Genomic DNA, 19,930 nt, shown 5'->3' with positions numbered 1-19,930 from the left:
CCTTTATTAAATTATTTAAACAATTCAATTCAATTCAATTCAATAATACTTTATCAATCCCAGAGGAAAATTAGCATGGAATAGATTTTAACAAACATAAAGCTTTATGCCACAGACAACATTTGTTATTTTCAAGCATTTCTGGGGGTGCAGAAAAATAAATGTGGTGTAGATGCCATTTCCTGCATTCTACTGCATTTACACAGGTTGTTAAACACCTATTTTACCTACAGCAGTAAAACCTTAACCCAGTAACTATTTATTCATCACAAACCTCCAGATGATTACTGCGGAAAATACTAAAACATAAAAAAATAGAAGCTTTCAATAAAATGTTGTGTTTATTTTATTCATGTTGATAACAAGAATACCAGCAGGTGGCGATGGACTGAATTTGAATGTAATGACCCATTTTAACATTTCATAACAACCACACCTCTTTGTTGTATCCCTATTTTACAAAGTAACATTTAAATTTATCCCAGTCTCAACAGTATTATTACTAGCCAAATAGAAAATATAGATGTTAACAGGTATTTTTTTGTATTTCAATCAGTCAACATTGTTTATTTGGTTATTTTAAAGATAATTAAAGAAAAGGGAAAAAAAACACAATAATACAAGGATTACAAGTAGAATAACCAAAGGTGTAGGCTGAAGCCTAGGTTTTTATGGCTACCCTATTTACAAAATCAATTTTTATACTTAGCATGATAGGAAAACATGATTATAAATTTTTTTAATAATAATAATCATAATAATGAACAACAAAAATAAATATGCAAAAAAAATTAACATTTTTTTATATATACATAAAATAATAAACCCTCCAGTAATCTTAGCATGAGTCAATGAATAATATTCACATAAACAGATGGTTTCTATGAATTTAAATACTTTCAAGTGTGTATAAAACATTTTGATTCACATCTCTGAAAATACACTGGATCACACACACTAATTAGACATCATCTTTTTGATGTACCTTTTTTTTTAAAGATTTAACTGTGATGCTGCCCTGATTTTGATGTCTAAGTTATTCCATCGTTTCACTCCTTCTACTGAACAACTCTGACTCCTAACATTTGTTCTAACTTTCTGTTTTACAAATTGTCCTTCCCCTCTTTTGTTAGTAGTAGATGTTTTATGTAAGGATTTCCAACAACTGCACTGATCTGAGACAAACCCAAACCCCTAAAAAACCTAAACAACATTAATTAGGCGGACTGAATATGTGTTCCAGATACCTATGAATATTTTCTCCCTAGTAGAGTTTTACATTCCAGATATCCATGAACACTTCAGATTTTGGACAAATGATGTCACATTCCCATTCATGTGTGTTGGGTTTGCAGCACAAGACTGAAGTTCTGCCTGTCTGAAATGAAAATAGTTTTAGTTTAAATGTAAGTTCAGATAATACAGTAACACTTCTGATAGCTGGATGTTTTTTCATTATATCTATTGAAAATAAGGTGTTTTAATAGTAATAATATTATATAATTATAGGTGTTTAAAGTGAGAGTTTCTCCATGTCAGAATTCGGTTTATCTTTTATTTATCTGGAACATTAATTTTCACTGAGAACAACAGATTGGATCTGAACCACAGAACCAGTCTGCCTAATAAATGCTTAAAGAGCCAGAGAGCCTAGCTGAGGACTAGCCTGCTAACGCCACAAAACCCTGGCCTGTGGGACTTTTTAACTTACTTTATGAATCTTGGTGAAAAATCTCCTGGTGTCCATGTCCGAGGAGGGATCAGACATGGAACCAGCTTCGACAAGCCAAATCTTTTTTTTTTTTACTTTATTGACACGCCGTCCATGTGTGTGCACCAGAGCAGAGCATCCAGGAAAATATGGAATGGATTTTAGCCATAGGGTTGGGCGATGGGACAAATGAATCAACCAACCGATGGATCGTGTTTTTACAGGAGGCCATTTGTTAATTTTTTTGTTTGTTTGCCAGTGAGTCAGTTTGTTATCGACAAATATTTGCCACGTTACTCACAGAGAACATCGTGGAGGTAACAATCAAGAAAAGATCTTAATCAGCGCATCTGGGCATTTACTCACCTTCTCAGCCTCCTACTGCTGACATACCATCGGCACGCTGAGGAGGGGCTTGGAGAGCGTCTGTGATGCACTCGACACTGTGCACAGTGTTGAATTGAAAGCATCGACATATATACTGGACATTTTGTGTCCATAGACTCCAATTATAAGTTTTTGTGCCAAAATGGGAGGTGGCCACTACCGCCAGTTTGACCGTGTCACAGGTTCCGTCAAGCCCAGACAATTCCAAAATATGGGAAAAGAGGTGGAGCTGAGGGTGTGGCTGTAAGGCTGGGCTCAAATGACGACACCTGTCCAGCTGAAGCAATGTAGCTACAAGCTAACTCAAAGCTAACGTGGAGGTGGGAGCTAAGCTAATGGAGGTAGCTACCTAGCTACAACCGGAGTTAACTGTGCACAACACAGAAGCTTCTGAGTCAGAGATGCGCCAAACATCCGCTGAGGGGACCATACCGGTAGTCGGAATCCAGCTCCACCAACATGCAGCGTTATGGTAAATGCATTGAGTTTTACCCTATTAAATTTCATGGTGAAACAGTACGTGTTAAAATCCAAGCTCAGCTAGTGCAGTGACCTAAAATACATGAATATAATTTTACTTACCGAAAAAAAATGAAGTGGAGACTTATTGGACGCTCTATTAGTGCAATTAATGCCACAGCAAGTCATTTTGTCCAACAATTGCACAAATAATATCCAAAAAGAATGCACAAACACTACAACTACTGGTCTAAGGTGAGAGCTTCTGCTGTGAAATTGGTATTTTTAACATGGGAGTCAGTGAGGATTAGCTCACTTCTGAGCAGCCCCTAGTGGATGAGGGTGGAACTGCGATTTCTGTCACTTCCGTGTTGGTTTCACTTTCATACCAGTAATATGGTGACTTGGTGGAAAGTGGAAACCCTTCTATTTTCAGAATCTGGGAGACTTCTGGTTATTTCATTTGCTCTGCAAAATCCAACATCCCAAGCTCTGCAGCATGGGAGGTCGGACCTTTTTCGCTGCTGCTCCGAAATTATGGAACACGCTCCCTGCTCATCTAAGGGCTCCACAAACTATCGATGCCTTTAAATAGGTTTTGTACGTTCTTGCTGTGTTTGTCTTCTAATTCCATTTTTGGTTCTTTTTTTAAACACAGATAAAGTTTCTCTTTACCTTGCTGACGGTTTTGTTTGCGGCTGAAAACATCTTCAGAGCTGACGCTGATGGTGGCGCCACCATCAGCGTCACTAAGTCAGAGGAGGAAGGAAAAATAGAAGAACCACTTCCTGATTGTTTTCTAGTGAATTATGTAGGCAGGTCATATCCACATGTAAACCTGCCTTTTGCTTCCTAAAAGAGTGGAACATCTGTTAGCTTCTGCTAGCCGAGACATGTTCTGCTCTTACCCGCCCATAAATTCAACACAGCCTTCCAAGGCGGCGACCTGATCTGGATGAGACCATGAAAGCAAATTTTACAGTGTGACATAGATCTGTGTGGGTTTTTCTGACACAACCGTTTTTCCATCTGTTCTTTTCTGCAGATAATGCAGGCCAAAGAGGACTTCCTGCAACACTCAGACCGATCATATTTTAAAAAGAACTGTACATTTTTAAATGAACAAGACCTGTAATGGGCTGTGGTTGTTGTTGGTACCTAAAAATGCACACACTCATATTATCTAACTAACTAGGTGCAATTACAAGCAAAATGTGACAGGAATCTAATGTTCCAGGCTTCCGCGAGGAAAGGAAAAGCCTTTTGTTTTACTGGCTACTTTACTTTTTACTTATTTAATAAATCTGAGTCCCTTTTCCTCTACTTGTGCTTTCTCACTCTGGATAGTTTTGATTCATTTTAGGGGAGAGAGCATACTCCCAGCTGACACACATGCTCCAGAAGCAGGCCAGTAGTCTCCTGGATTACATTCACTCTACAGAGTTGACCATCTATCAATTGAGTCTTGATCTTCAAAACTAAAATCCATAAAATCATGGTCAGTGTTGAACTCTGCCCACCTTCTAAGCCTTACTGCATGAAGGGCTCAGCTGAAGGAATGTGACCACTAGGGAAAGCACCAGATTACCAACCTAACTATGGCTGAATTTAAGGGTTAAATGCATATTTCATGAAATCGTTGTCTACTAAAAGATGCAGTTTGGACTACGGCATGAATATTTCTACAGACAAGCTGTAAATAAGTGTGCCCGTCTGAGACTCTGTCAATGCTACTCTTAGCAAATGATCGATTTCACAGATTTCTGCTCTCAGTCTTATTCTCTGTAGTGATGATTAAAGAATCCACACATCTGGCTCTTGCCTGATCATGCAATGGAGAACTTGAAGTAATCTGGACACACACACACACACACACGCACACACATGCACGCACACACACAAAGACACACACAAGCACACTGTGGCCCATAGTGAGACAGCTGCAGTGACGGAAGCCTCAGGCTGAAGATAGGAGCTCTTATCCCTCAGCTTCAGCTCTGTTTTGCTGGACCGTTCACTCTGTGTGTGTGTGTGTGTGTGTGTGTGTGTGTGTGTGTGTGTGTGTGTGTGTGTGTGTGTGTGTGTGTGTGTGTGTGTGTGTGTGTGTGTGTGTGTGTGTGTGTGTGTGTGTGTGTGTGTGTGTGTGTGTGTGTGTGTGTGTGTGTGTGTGTGTGTGTGCAGATGTGTGCATGTCCATCTGTGGCCCCTGTTTGCTGCAGGCTTTCGACTTCTAAGAGCTACTTGCAGCTGACCAAACCATGGTCACTTTCATGCCTCTGTATCTCACTTTCACTCCTTCTCATCTTGAGTTTGTGTCTGTCTGGTGGTCTTGGAGGGATTGATCAAAGCAGGGAAGCAGAGGATCTTGCAGTTCAAGCCAAAATGTTCTGAGAATGACAAAAACATTGTCACAGGGTTTAGTGTTTCAGTTTTCATTAATACCCACACATTTTCTTTTTTTCATTTGTTTATTGTGAGAAAGAAAAAAATACAAGCAATTACACTACCTGTTTCTTTCACATGTACATTTCTTCAGTTATAATAATAATAATGATAAGACAATGACTCAAAAACAATGTCTTCTCCGCCATAATGGAGCACATCTAAACATTGTCCCTCCAGGTAAATTCTCCAGACCTTAATTCCAATTAAAACCTTCAAGGGACGGGGACAAGCTAAATGCAACACATTCTAAACATCTCTGTACACAGATTACCCAAAAATTGGCTGCAGTCAGTCAGTATTTGGACCAGGAGTTTTGTAGTTCACTGCATGAACTACAAAAGTTTAGAAAAATAAGCTTGTGTGCATAAAAGCCCCATAGTCATCATCACACACTGGTGAAATTCATCTCCGCAATTAACTCGTCCCTGTGGGGAGCGGTGAGCTGCAGCTGTGGCTGTGCTCGAGAACATTTTGGTGGTTTACCCCCTGATCCAACTCTTAAAACTGAGTGAGGCATTGGGTACCATTTTTAAAGTCTTTGGTATGGCCCGACCCAGATTTGAACCTGATCTCCCAGTCCCAGGGCGGACAGTCTACCACTAGGCCACTGAGAAGTTAGTCCCAAGTCTTTGAAACGTATGAAATGCTTCTAATTCTAACTTCAGTTCATCAGCCTCTGACAAAAAAGATCTAAGAATATTGAAGTAGCAAACTTTGTGAAAACGGATACTTGGGTTGCTCTCTAAGCTAATCACACATCATGAGACATTCGCTCATCTAAAAGACCGACATTTGTCCTTGGTTACACAAGTGCTGAGGAACCCGGAAGTGAACAGACTGACAAACCTTTAATGCTGGCAGTAAAATGAAGAGCTGCCTCTGTTGTACTGTGATGCTGTAGATCAGGGATTCCCAAAGTGTGGTGCGCGCACCCCCGGGGGTGCGCGAGCTGCCGCTAGGGGGTGCGCGAGGTAAAAAGTGTAATGGCTGCGGAGCTCAGAGAAGTCTGTCATATGTCACCATTAGCGTAGAAACTCATTTGTGGGTGGGCCAAAGAAAAAGTAAGCGGGCACAGTAAATGTAATTGAAAACAAGTATATTTTTGCGCACGCGCGTGTCCTCCACATGATGTGCCCTAGCTTCATAATAACAATGCGCCGAGCTTCAGCACTCTGGCCTGCGCACGCCGATATGTTCCGCATTTGATCATTTTTAACGGTGTTGGAGAAATCTGAAGGTGGTGAGTCATTCTGGCAGATTGTAATTAACACCCTGTCTCATGCAGGTGTTCTGACATTGTAAACCTCACACACAGAACATTGTGGATGTAACTAAATAACAAGAAATGATTCCCATTCAGGCTATTAACAGCGCGCTGACGATCTGAAGTTCAGAGTGCGTCTGTCAGAGGTCAGACACGTTCCGGCTGAACCACGGCTCACGGGTGCACAAGTGAGCACATCTGGGCTGGGCAGAAGGAATTTTACAACATTGGTTTAAATAGCGCGAGACGCGGTGACTTGAGCGGCTGTGCCGCGTGCGCACACACACAGATTCAATAAGCGCACACGCTGCTTTAACTCCGGCCCGCTGTCAGACTGAAGGCAGAAATGAACGCTGCCTCCACCGTGATAAAAACTTTTAAGAGGTTATTTTTCATTCAAGGTCAAATTAAGATATTAGCTTCTGGGATGAGTCGGGTCCGCTCCAGCCAGTGACTCCGAACCTGACCACAAGTCCACTGCAGCATTCATTATTCCAGTCCGCGTGGCAGCGGATCGCAGATTCAGCCACACCATAAAACAGCAATAAGTCGGTCTGAGGTAAAAGTGAACATCATGGCTATATCTTGTCCCCTATTGACATTTGATTACGCACAAGTAGGTGATCAGCTCAGGTTTACGCAGAGCAGAGGGAAGGAGAGCGCTCTGGCCACACAGGTTAAACGTTCCTACTTTAAGAAAACCGTTAAATTGCATTCTTTATGTGCTACCTGGGCACTCTAAATATTTATTCAGAGTGAAATCAAAGGAAATTGTAATGGTATCGAATGCTTATTAATTACTATTTAGAAAATGAAAGTGATGGGGAATTTTTTTAACCCTTTCTGTTTAGCTTGACATCTGATATATATATACAGAGAGAGAGAGAGAGAGAGAGAGAGAGAGAGAGAGAGAGCCATGCCCCGATGTGTGTGTGTGTGTGTGGGGGGGGTGCGTCGACATGGTCGGGACATAGAAGGGGGTGCGCGGCTAAATAAGTTTGGGAACCACTGCTGTAGATAACTCATCAACCATAAATCATCTCATGCACAACACCACATGTCCATTGGGAGGCCTTACAGCTGTAAACTAAATATGAATTATGTTTTGGACTTGGAGTCCATACAATATCCTGAAATTCCACAGTTAAGTTAAATAAGTTTAAAGATCCCATCTTCAACTGCCGATTGTCACATGGCACATTGGTTAGTTTAAGCTTTTTAAGCTGCTTAAACAGCCATGATTCTGTGTAACAGGGGTGGGTGGTGTGTCACATGTTCCATTTAAATATGAGACTGGATTGATTCCATAGAAAATTTACTGCATGGATTATTTTATCAAATAAGAAAATCAGTTTATTTAATCCCAGGCTTTATTGCACCATCAGTAAAGTTGGCGAACAGGATACATTTAATCTATTATTTTATTCAATATGGATGAATGACTACTAAGATGCTTGAACTTTGAACGTCTTAATTCATTGAACCATTTCTATTTTTAAACAGTTCAATAGTTTGTTTTGTTTATCCTGTTGATTCAGTGATTTTTCATTCGTTAGCAGTATTTACGCATCTGATTATTTTCTATCCTGGAGGTGGCACGTGATATCCTTCATACTTTTCAGACAGTTTGTAAATACTAAAGCTGACATCCACCCCTCATTCTCTGTCAAATTATTCATTAATATTTTAGTAAGGCCTGATGAGACATTTATGGTATTTTGGACATTGCGCCTACCTTGTATGTAGTACATGTATACAGTATTTTGACTTCCCACTGAAATCACGATACCTTTATGAGATGAAATAATTCTTTCGTTGCCATGCATACGCTTAACAAAATTGGTTTGGTAGCTTTCAGCTTGAAGGCACACATTTCTAGAAGATAAAATAGACAACCATCTCATTCTAAAAATGTATGCTTACAATGGTAAAGAGAATAAGGCTAAATGGATCATAAACCACCACCATAAACCATAAACATGGGGACGCTGATCGCAATGATCACCCTACTTTTTAGAAAAATTTGTTATTGCACAGGGATGATTCGATGTAAACAGGAACTTATAAAAGGCTTCTTGAGTTAACAACAATCATAATTTATGCAGATGAAGAAATAATAAACACCAGGAACACTGCAGTGTGACGTGTCAACGTAAGAGCGCCAAGTGATGCCCAGACCACACACTGTCACCCTGCAGGACACACTACACCAGATATTAGGATCTATGCTCACTTTACCATTCTCCATTCTTCTAATATTTGATATTTTGAACAAACACATTCAGACAAATTAACTGTAAACCAATCTGCTTTGTTCAGAGTTCACATATTAAAAATACTACAAATACGAATTAACATCAACAAGTGGCAGAGTTGGGCTCTGTAGTCTTGATTAAAACCTGTGCGATTAGAAAATTATGAGGTCAAAATTTCCCTTTTACATGGATCAACATGAGCTACCATGAAATAAAATTCAACCACAGATGTATTTACGATGAAAATCAAATAAAAAAATAGTTATTCTCAAACATTTGTTTAAAATACATGTAGACACTGGCTAAAGAAACTTCTAATTAGGGATGTAAGAAAATATTGATATGGCAATAAGTCGTGATATTTTTTCCTGTAGTATTATATTGATATTCAAAACCCGTGAATGGAATTTTTGGGAGGAATTTACATGCAAACATTTGTGTATTTTCTTTTCTTTTGGTGCAAATCAAACATCGACCGCTAGTTGGCAGCCGTGTGCAATGGGCTTTGTTGCCACCAATCAAATGTAAATCCCTCTATTATGGTTCAGACATCTCATGTTTAACATGCTACATATCAGTTTGGACTGTTTATTGAATTTTCCTATGATAAATTCATTCTAAAAAAATCGCTACTATCGTCTGAATGTATCGCAATATATCATCATACATCGTATTGCCAGAATTTTACCAATACACATCCCCACTTCTAACCAGTAAACATGGGCAGACAGCACTGAATTTAAAGCAGGAAAAGCCTGGATGTCCAAGCAGGAGCTTAACTGAAAACAACAGAGGTGTATTTTTGTGTCTGCATTCTCATGTTTCCACCTTTACTGATGCTGTCCTTTTAAAACACCACCACACCACATGAGTTAGACAGAAGTGCTTTGTTTTTGGATAGGTTTAAATCAAAGGTTCAAATAAAAGCTGTACAGTATACTGTGTGTGTGTGTGTGTGTGTGTGTGTGTGTGTGTGTGTGTGTGTGTGTGTGAGTTTGAAATGAACATGTTGTGTATGAATCTACGTTTGGTTTGTTTTAGGCCCTTACAGTCCTATTTTTTCTCATCTCTTCTAGGTTCCAGGTGATTTAAGTCAGACGTCTGAAGATCCCAGCCTGTCAGATTTTGAGACGTATGTCATTGTTCTACATTGTCCTATTTTAAATTTATTTTCCAGACCCTCATACCATTAATGTAAAAAGGTCTCATGTTCATAAATTCTTTCTTAGGTTTACTCTTTATGAGCATATGATCAAATGAGTCGCAGTTGAACAGGAGAGAGCTGTTAGAGTGCTGCAGGCTGCTCGGATGCACTGTTGATGCTGCTTCTGCCGAAGATAATGATAATGACGACGTTAGTGAGGACGTTTGTTTTTTGTGTCACTCAGGGCTCATCGTGCACTCATCAACGTGTGGATCCCCTCTGTGTTCCTGCAGGGCAGAGCTGCAAACGCCTACCACGTCTATCAGGTACACTCAGCGAGCAGTGTCCATGTTTACCAGGCTAAAACAGGCCTTGCAACAGGAAGTGTTCTGATCTGAACCTGACTGTGATGTACAGCAGGTTTCATTTGAAACGACAAACACTGACCAGAGGACAAAGTCATTATGAGCTGTAATGTTCTTACGAAAGTAAAAAGAGCTATAAAGATACAGTAAGAGAGGATAAAAGTTCATTAGGGTGAATGGCGAGGGACTAAATGAGAACGCTCTGAGAGTCCTCGTCAAAAGCTCATCACTGGTATTCATTAGCGTTGTTGTGTTCAGAGCTTTTTATCCTCTTAACTCTGCTCAAGTGGTTGAGCAAAACACTTTAGTTTGTCAGTGTTTAGGACCTTACTTCAGACCCATGTATCTCACTCATGTATCCAAGCTTTTTTCACCCAAATCAGGGCATTTGGTGAAAAAAACAGGCTCAAAACTGTCAGATTTTTACTCCAGAGGTCAGATTTCTAGTATGTTCATTTTGTTCCTGCTACCTGTTTTTGTTGTTTTACTGCTTTGAGTTTCTTAAGTCATTTTCAGAGGCAATGAAATCTGCTTGTTTCTTGTCTAACCCCGGTTTCACACTGAAAGCATCGGCGGCGCGGAACGTCACTGCTTCAAACAGAATCTATTATTGGAGTGTTTCAGTCTAGCTGTGACGCGGTAATTTCCAGAAGCGCTGTGCCGCTAAAGATAGGATCAGGTTCTATTTTTGCCACGTGCTGCTTCTAAGATGCGTCAATTTAAGCAGTTAACATAGGGGATTAAAGGAAATCACACACGGTTTCAGTGTAAAATCACTGGTAAATTTCAAAATAAAAGTACTGCAGCGATGCAATTACATATATATGACGTTTACGCATGAACTAATGGCTAATTTACTCACATCATCATTCCAGAAGTGCAACAGTGTGTTTTCATGGCTTTATTCCTGGCAGTGGAGAAGAACAACATCATAAATGACATCAAACAGCAATAACAACGTGATTTCCTTCTTTTTGGTTTAATGATGGATTGCATAAACAAACTGTGACCTGAAGTCTCGAGGGATCTTGTAATCTCGCGAGTCCAGCACAGAGCACAGCGAGGAAGCCGTGCCGCTACCAAGACTCTTCCGATGTGAAAAGGACCGCCTTGAAGTTTGCGAGTAAACCGTTCCGCTGCTGTTTCGCGCCGCTGATGCTTCCAGTGTTCCAGCTACAAAACCCACAAGATATATGAAACCTTTTTATTATTTTTATTAATTACTTTTATCCCTCCATGTATTTCTTTATCATTAGGAACAAATCAGCTGATACAGACCAGAATGCAGAGCAAGTGTTAAATCTCAATAAGAAACTCCTTTTCCAAAAAGTGTGGTAAACTTACCAAATCTGTTATTAAAGTCCCAGTGTGTAGAAACATTTGACTTCTTAGCACTACCCTACATCATGTTGGTGCATACAGAAAACACCACACAGCACATGGTTTGATCACTGACAGGCTGGCTCCCCATGCCTTCAGCCTCTGCAGCAATGCTGGCGACACTCACACATCTATTTTCAAAAACCAACCTCCGGACATGACACTGAACATGTACGTTCAACTTCTTTGGTTGAACATAGCGAGGCCTATCCTGAGTGGAGCCTGTTCTTTTAAACCGTTGTATGGTCTTAGTCACCATTTAGCAGCGTTGGCCATCTTCTTATAGCCAAAGCCATCTTTATGTTGAGCAATAATTCTTCAGAGAATTCTTTGCCATGAGGTGCCATGTTAAACCTCTAGTGACTGACCAGTGTGAGAGCGATAACATCAAATTTAACACAACAGTTCCCCACTGACACCTGAGACCTTGTAACTAGCAAGTCACATGACAGCAGGAAGGGACAAGGGCTAACTGGGCACAATTTGGACATTTTTCCTTTGGTGCATAGCCACTTTTATGAGATAACACCTTGGTATCCCACAAGCAAATGGCATCCTCGATGAGGCTGCAAGGAAAGGAGCCACAGCCAAATGCCTACAATGAGTAAGGAAAGTCCTAAAAGGTCAGCTCAATGGCAAGAACAAGATCTGGGCAATAAACAACTCGGCCCTGCCAATAATCAGATATCCTGCAGAAACAATATGCTGGCTAAAGGAAGAAATACAGACCACAGATGTTATGACACAGAAGCGTCTAACCATGCATGGAGGGTTCCATCCTAAGTCCTTGAGCACCTGGAGACTGTACACTAGCCAAGGACTAGTGAGTGTGAGAGCCACTGTCCAGGATAAGTACAACAAAGATAAGGCCCCAACAGATGACGTGCTCAATAAATGTCTCAGACAATGACAAACTGAGGAGGAAACGCTGGAAATACCATTGTGGGAGGGCAAACCCCTTGTCAAGTCCTGCACTGTTTTGTGCTTCCCCACTTGAGAGGGATAAACATCCACCACAGAGTTTAGAAACTGGATTTCACTCAGAGACCGAAACAATGCTTCACTTTTTGCTTTTATGTTTATTTCAGCATGTCAGCATGTCAGCTCAGGTCAGCATGACAGTTCAGGTCAGCTCAGGTAAAACATCTTCAATCAAGCAGACATATAACCTTAAATTAGATTTACAGGGTTTACATAATTACCTTTAGCATTACTTTTTAAACAGTAGTTTTAAACATCAAATAGTTCCCTTAGAAAAATATAAGCTATTTATCATTATCTTTTATAATTAATCTGCCATTGAAACGAATCACAGAGCCCAAAAATGAACAAACAACTGCAACAAACAACTTGCTGAAACATTTTCAGATAAGAAATTCTTTTACTAACTGGCAAATAACCACAAACAAAGATTATACCAGCCAAATCAACAGAGACTCAATTGTTTGGGCCACGCCTAGGTAAGCAAACAAGCAAACAATCAGGTCAGGTTTCCCGCCCAACCACCTAACCAGCAGCAAAGTCCGTACACAACCAGAAATATATCATATATTTATCTTACCGGCTGCCTCTCTGATTTTGGTGGATGTATTTATTTCTGAAGTCACTGAACGGCTGACTCAGAACACCATGCTCTCTGGTGAAATTACAGCTCAGAGGTGTACCACCTTTATTGTCCCTGTAACGGAAACAAAGTGATGTAACTATCTAAAGTTGTATTTTAATACACTGTTAGTAGTTCACTTTTATAAACAGAAGAATAGGCAGTTTTTATCATCAGGGAGTTTAATTAAACACTCTGTATTGACTTTGAGACAAGAAAAGAGAGAGATGGGATCGTTTGAGAATCTTTAATTTCTGATTTATAAATTCTAAACAATCTACCAGGACTACTCTGTGATGGATGAGAATGGATTCGGATGTTGTGTTGGTGCGTGTGTGTGTGTGTGTGTGTGTCTGGTTCAGATTCTCTAGGATGACGTAATCGAATCTGGTCGTCTTTGTTATGACTAGATATCACGAGGCTTATAAAGTGATGACATGAGCCGCTATTTTGCCGTGTACGTACCCAGTGGGGGTCTCCCAGGTAGATCAGGAAATGCCAGGTCTGGAAACCTCGGATGTACGATGGAGCTGTCGATGCAGCGATCACAACGTTTCAAAGCCCGTCTGGAGGGTCGACCCCGGTACCGTTCAGCGGCGTCAGCAGGTGCTCTTATTTTGAAAGGACGTCGTCTGGTTGTTAAACGACGAAAATCTCCCGTTTCACAGTTCTTAGTTTAAAGAAGAAAACACATCTGGACAGGCTGCGCTTTTCTTTAGGATGATGGTGAATAGAACTGAAGTCAAGATGGAACTGACTTAAAAATGGCATTGCCTTGTTTTATATCTCTGAATTGTTGATAAGTTGGAGTAAAGTGGATTGGACACTTGAAGTCAACACCAGATTCTCCTGCGGCAGCCGAAAGCTCTGATTGGTTGGAACAATGTGTCATGCGTTTCTATGGAGATGAGGATCAGTATGTCTGTGCCGTAGTCCTGGTTTCATTAAACATAATTCATGACATATTTGTTTCACAGATCATTCACTTGATTATTGTTGATCAACATCTGTTTTGCTTAATAATTTTAATCACAAATAAAGTACTTTGATTAAGTAAAGCTTCTTCTTCTCCTTCGGACTCTTCTCCTGGAATGTAAACAGTCTGAGGAACACCCGACCTTGGTTTTTCTACACGGTGTTATTGTGCCCAGGGGGCAGCTGTATGTAGTTGAAAACAATGAACTTCATAACCTTACATATCCCCCCTTTTCAAGGTCAATGTGGTCCTTCAAGAGACCACTTGGTCGTTGAACAAACCCAAGTTATGAAGAATCTTGACAACAGAACAGGATGCGATCCCAAGGGAACAGCCATCTGTGGTGAGGCACGAACCCCACGCCGGAGAACAGTCTCGCATACTCCTCAGGAAGAACACAAGTCAGCAGGTTATTAATTATTCCCCATGGAAGCCATAAACGAAGCAACAGCAACGTCATATCCCCACGGGCAATAAAGCAAAGCAGGAGCAAATCTTGAACGTATCCACGAACAGGGTAGTATTCCAATTAAAAATCGATTGTTGTATCCGCAGGCAGGGCAATATTCCAAATAAAAATTGAACTTTGAAAGAGTACTTATCGTAATCCACAAAAAGGGAAGAGCAGGTGACAGTAATCCCAACGAATGAGGTGTCCCAGCAGCCATGCCGGAACCACAGTCGTCCAAGGCCAACGAGCCGGAGCACCCTCAGGAGTAGTCGATGCAGATCACGAGTCACGGATCCACCCCCAGGACGCAGGATCCTCACACGCTCAACAGAGGAGAGAGAGCACAGTGTAGGCACTTCAATGTAGACACGACAAAAGTGCATTTCATGTCATCAAAGAAATAAAAATAATAAAAACCTAACTCTATGAGTGCCTTTTGTACTATGTGTTAGTTTTAAGTGTAATTACCCATTAAGTGAAGAAATGGATGCAGCCCTGACTGTGTAAGATGCAAAAAGGAATGATGCGAGAAGCAGAAAAATGAAAGAAACCCTAACTGGTATCAGTGAATCCTCACTGTAAATACTTGTGTCAGGACAGGGGCTAAATTGGTTATAGCCCCGCAGGATAAATCAAAGAATTGATAATCACAAACATAATTTTTCACTGTTAAAATCAACTGGTCAAAGGTACTATAAAAAACAGAAATGTAAATCAGTACTAAAATGTAAATCAGTGGTTAGTAATCATGTTCATGTTAATGTACCCCTAAGGAATTGTGATTAGTAAAGATTAAAAAAAAAAAATTTTGGACAACAGTACCATGTGACCTAACCCACTCACTGTTACCTGACTCCAGGAGCCCACAGCACGTCCGTCTCAACACACCTTAAGTCTGCACGTGACGTATAACAGGAAAGACAACCATGTACACTCACAAACAAACAAATTTGTGTAATCAGAGATAGAAATCTGTGGCACCAACGGGACGTATTTATCACCCCCCTTTGGAAGTCGGTGGATTGTTGTTGTTGGTATCGGCCAAATCTGTGGGACCCTTGTGCAGTTTGATATGGTCCCTGTGTACCCATTTTTAGACGGGCGCCTTGTTTTTGTCGGCGATCTTGATCTGATACACGACCGGAGAGATCTTATCTGTAATCAGGTATGGACCCGACCATCTGGGCAAAAGTTTCTTAGCCAGCTTCCCCGAGGTCGCATTGTTGTTACCCGTTTTGGGAGCGAAAATGTAGTACCAGGCCTGGTCACCTACATCGAGTTCGGAATGTGAGGCTTTCTTATCGTAATAAGTTTTTCTGCCTTCAGCTGACTTTTCCAGAGACGCCTGTGCGAACGAGAATGCTGCAAGCAGGTGAGTTTGCAGGTTCTGGTCGTAGAAGTGATGGGTTAGAAGAGTCTGAGGGGGCCTGGCTGGCGGGACTGACGTGAAGGCATCGTCAAAGGAGAAAGCAAGTTTGTGTTGGTCCGATTCGTGGACGGGAATCGTCCAGAATCCAGACGCAATGTCAAGGGTGGAAAAGTACTTAGCATCTTTCACTTTTGGAAGCTCCTGCTCCAGGCGTGCCATAGGCCACCTAGACAAGGGGACCTGTTTGTTGAGTTGCCGGTAGTCAATGGTAAGTCGCCACTTACCATTAGGCTTCAGTACCGGCCACAACGGAGCCGAGTAGGTGCTGTTGCAGGGTCGAATGACCCCGTTAGCCAAGAGGCTGTCAATGATTTCCTGGACCGGTCCTATGGACGCCAGGGGAATCTTGTATTGCCGCACAAAGGACGGTGGTGCATCGGGCCTGGTAGGAATCCGGACTTCATGGATAGTGGTCAGACCACAGTCCAAGGAGTCAAGTGAAAGAAAATCCTGGTACTTTAGCAAAAGTTGTCTTAGCTGGTCTCGCTCGACATCGTTGGTGAGAGCATCTGCTTGGTCTATGACCTTCTCAATCTGTAACAGAAGTTCCGGGGGTCTACCCGGTGGCTTCGAGAGTGGTGGTGAGGTCGAAATCGCGTCCCCCCGCGAAAGACATGCCACCGAAGGGCGTCCACCTGTGTCAGGCCACGGTTTGTACGGCTTTGGCTGCCGCACATGTGCAAACAGTTGTCCGGACGCACCGCTGATTCTAGCGTCAAGGTGTTGGAGACAGTCCAACCCTATGAGCATGGGCATCGGCATATCCTCGGTGATGTACACGAGGTGTTTAAAGGACATGCCTCCTATCGAGATGTTGACCTCAGCCGTCGCAGCCGCGGGCGAGGGAGCGCCATAGAACTCGTCAAAATCCTTTGGGCCCGAAATGAGTGTGGGGGGTGAGATGTCCTCCCCCCTTTGTTTGCACATCCTGCTGTAAAGAGCTCCGCTGATGAGCGAGATGTCCGCTCCTGTGTCTAATAATGCGACACAGCGATGTCTCTGATTTACAGTGACCTCCACTGCGGGCCTATTAGATCCCTTTCTCACGACCAGAGGTGCAAGCAAAATTTTCTCAGTGACGGCGGTGGTAGTAGTGGTACTGCGGTCGGCATCTGCGGGTTCATCGCCTAACATCGCCACGGATGGAACGACCGGTGAGGTGTTGTCGCTTTCCTTTGAGGTGTTGTTGTTTTCCTGTGAATCAGAACCTGAGAAAACATCAACCTGCAGCATTTCAGTCTCACTTTGCGGCTTCTCAGGCAAACACGGAGTCTCTGACCGGGTCCCCTGAGAATCACGCACAAATTGTTTGACGCCCTCGACGTCTTTCTGAAGATTGCAGATCATGTTCATCATGTTAGTCAACATTGGAAGGAAAGTGTTTTGCATCGCCTGAAGTTGAGATGATAATTGCATCGTTACCTCTGAGTCCATTTTCCAAAATAGTAAATAGTCTTTTCTTGTTTTATCTACTAATTTACTCTTCGAATTTGCCTTCTAATTAGATGTTTATTTATAAACAACCTTACCTGTAGACTTTTTTTTAAAAGAATTAGGTACAGGGAAGCTTGGCTGGTGAATGATTATTTTGGGCAAAATTGTTCAATAATGCCAAAAATATCATTGTCATTTGACCTGCCCAAGATGGCGGGTCGAGCTACGTGTCGGGCACCTAAGATGGCGGACCGCCGCGCATGCGTCGTCCGACACCCGGCTTTGATCTCCGTAGCAATCTCACGATTCTAACCACCGCAGCGTGTATTAGAACCGCCGCTAACGTTACCTTAAAGTACTCCGTACCGGAAGGTTTAGCGGATTAAAGGACGCAGTTCCGCTGCGTCGGAACGGCTAGAAAGCTCCGCGGGACGCGTTCCCGAGCCTTCTCACCGAGAGTGGCTAGTTAGCTCGTCGGCTAATGCTAGCGAACGCCCTGTCGCGACCAGGGTCTCAAAATTGCCTCGATCAACCAACGGGCCTCTCGCTCCGTGATTGAAAGGGTCTCAATAGCGTACGCAATCTGGATGCAGTATCGCTCTGCGGTTGTTCTCGGCTGACAGCGTTTACCGAGCAAGTCAAGCTACGGCACGTGCTAACGAGAATTCCGACTAAGAACAGCGCGGATTCTGCGCTCATCGAATGGAAATAAATTTCCGACGGAGTCTTCTGTCTCCGATTACACAAATGGATGCACACAGTGTCACAAACACCGCGACAAACAATAAACAGACGGTTCCAATGCAATAAAACAGGAGAAATGTTTACCCTTAGATGTAGGCCTCAAAATGGCCACCAGCACACGTCAGCACTTAAGGTGTTTTGATGAAACAGCGCCTCCTGTTGGAGGGTGATGAATGTGCACCCCCCCTTTCTGAGAGCTGAATGAGGAAGCGCTCGCTTTTTCTCTTTCTCTAACACACAGACACTGAACCCAAAAATCCCAAATAAAATGTCTCAGAGTCGGCACAAAGTGTAATAAACTGTGCAGATATCAAGCTTGGCTCGCCATATTGTAACGGAAACAAAATGATGTAACTATCTAAAGTTGTATTTTAATACACTGTTAGTAGTTCACTTTTATAAACAGAAGAATAGGCAGTTTTTATCATCAGGGAGTTTAATTAAACACTCTGTATTGACTTTGAGACAAGAAAAGAGAGAGATGGGATCGTTTGAGAATCTTTAATTTCTGATTTATAAATTCTAAACAATCTACCAGGACTACTCTGTGATGGATGAGAATGGATTCGAATGTTGTGTTGGTGCGTGTGTGTGTGTGTGTGTGTGTCTGGTTCAGATTCTCTAGGATGACGTAATCGAATCTAGTCGTCTTTGTTATGACTAGATATCACGAGGCTTATAAAGTGATGACATGAGCCGCTATTTTGCCGTGTACGTACCCAGTGGGGGTCTCCCAGGTAGATCAGGAAATGCCAGGTCTGGAAACCTCGGATGTACGATGGAGCTGTCGATGCAGCGATCACAACGTTTCAAAGCCCGTCTGGAGGGTCGACCCCGGTACCGTTCAGCGGCGTCAGCAGGTGCTCTTATTTTGAAAGGACGTCGTCTGGTTGTTAAACGACGAAAATCTCCCGTTTCACAGTTCTTAGTTTAAAGAAGAAAACACATCTGGACAGGCTGCGCTTTTCTTTAGGATGATGGTGAATAGAACTGAAGTCAAGATGGAACTGACTTAAAAATGGCGTTGCCTTGTTTTATATCTCTGAATTGTTGATAAGTTGGAGTAAAGTGGATTGGACACTTGAAGTCAACACCAGATTCTCCTGCGGCAGCCGAAAGCTCTGATTGGTTGGAACAATGTGTCATGCGTTTCTATGGAGATGAGGATCAGTATGTCTGTGCCGTAGTCCTGGTTTCATTAAACATAATTCATGACATATTTATTTCACAGATCATTCACTTGATTATTGTTGATCAACATCTGTTTTGCTTAATAATTTTAATCACAAATAAAGTACTTTGATTAAGTAAAGCTTCTTCTTCTCCTTCGGACACTTCTCCTGGAATGTAAACAGTCTGAGGAACACCCAACCTTGGTTTTTCTACACGGTGTTATTGTGCCCAGGGGGCAGCTGTATGTAGTTGAAAACAATGAACTTCATAACCTTACATCCCCGTGGAACCCCTTCTGCTGAACATGGTTCCTAGTCTGAAAAAGTCCAAGCCTGACTTGACACCTCCCACTCGACCCTTCCGTAATATCCATGGGAGGATCGTCAGTTCGTTGATTCTTCTTTTCAATTTAATGTTCCGTTTGCTCTTCAACTGGTAACAGGACGATGAGCCTTCGGACATCTCTCTGTAGGACGACGGGTTGGAAATCCTTTCCTCTCCCTTGAGCTTGTCCTCGTTTCACATGCTTTATGATGGGGGTGCAATAGCTAGGAGAGACCTGCACTTGGACGTCCCTTACAATGCCTTTACTGTCTGGATTTACTCCAACGACTCTTCCAAGCTTGAAGTGTCCTTTTAATGCATTCTGGTCACTTAGCCAGACAATATCCCCAACTGCAACATTCCTATCGAAAGTCTGCCACTTGCTT

At 42.0% G+C, this 19,930-nt stretch overlaps 1 protein-coding gene across 1 annotated transcript in view; it reads left to right on the top strand.

Annotated features, from left to right (window-relative positions):
* Window positions 1-19,930, top strand: part of snx29 (sorting nexin 29) — a 298,365-nt gene that overhangs the window by 165,583 nt on the left and 112,852 nt on the right. Inside the window, exons 17-18 of the mRNA XM_015963689.3 lie at window positions 9,598-9,653; window positions 9,910-9,991. Coding sequence (XP_015819175.1) covers window positions 9,598-9,653; window positions 9,910-9,991 — 138 coding nt within the window. The remainder of the gene's footprint in view (window positions 1-9,597; window positions 9,654-9,909; window positions 9,992-19,930) is intronic.

This window comes from Nothobranchius furzeri, chromosome 16 (genome assembly GCF_043380555.1).
Source record: "Nothobranchius furzeri strain GRZ-AD chromosome 16, NfurGRZ-RIMD1, whole genome shotgun sequence".
NCBI lineage: Eukaryota > Metazoa > Chordata > Actinopteri > Cyprinodontiformes > Nothobranchiidae > Nothobranchius > Nothobranchius furzeri.
The sequence above is the reverse complement of the archived record's forward strand: the minus strand, read 5'-3'. Positions and strand labels throughout refer to the sequence as shown.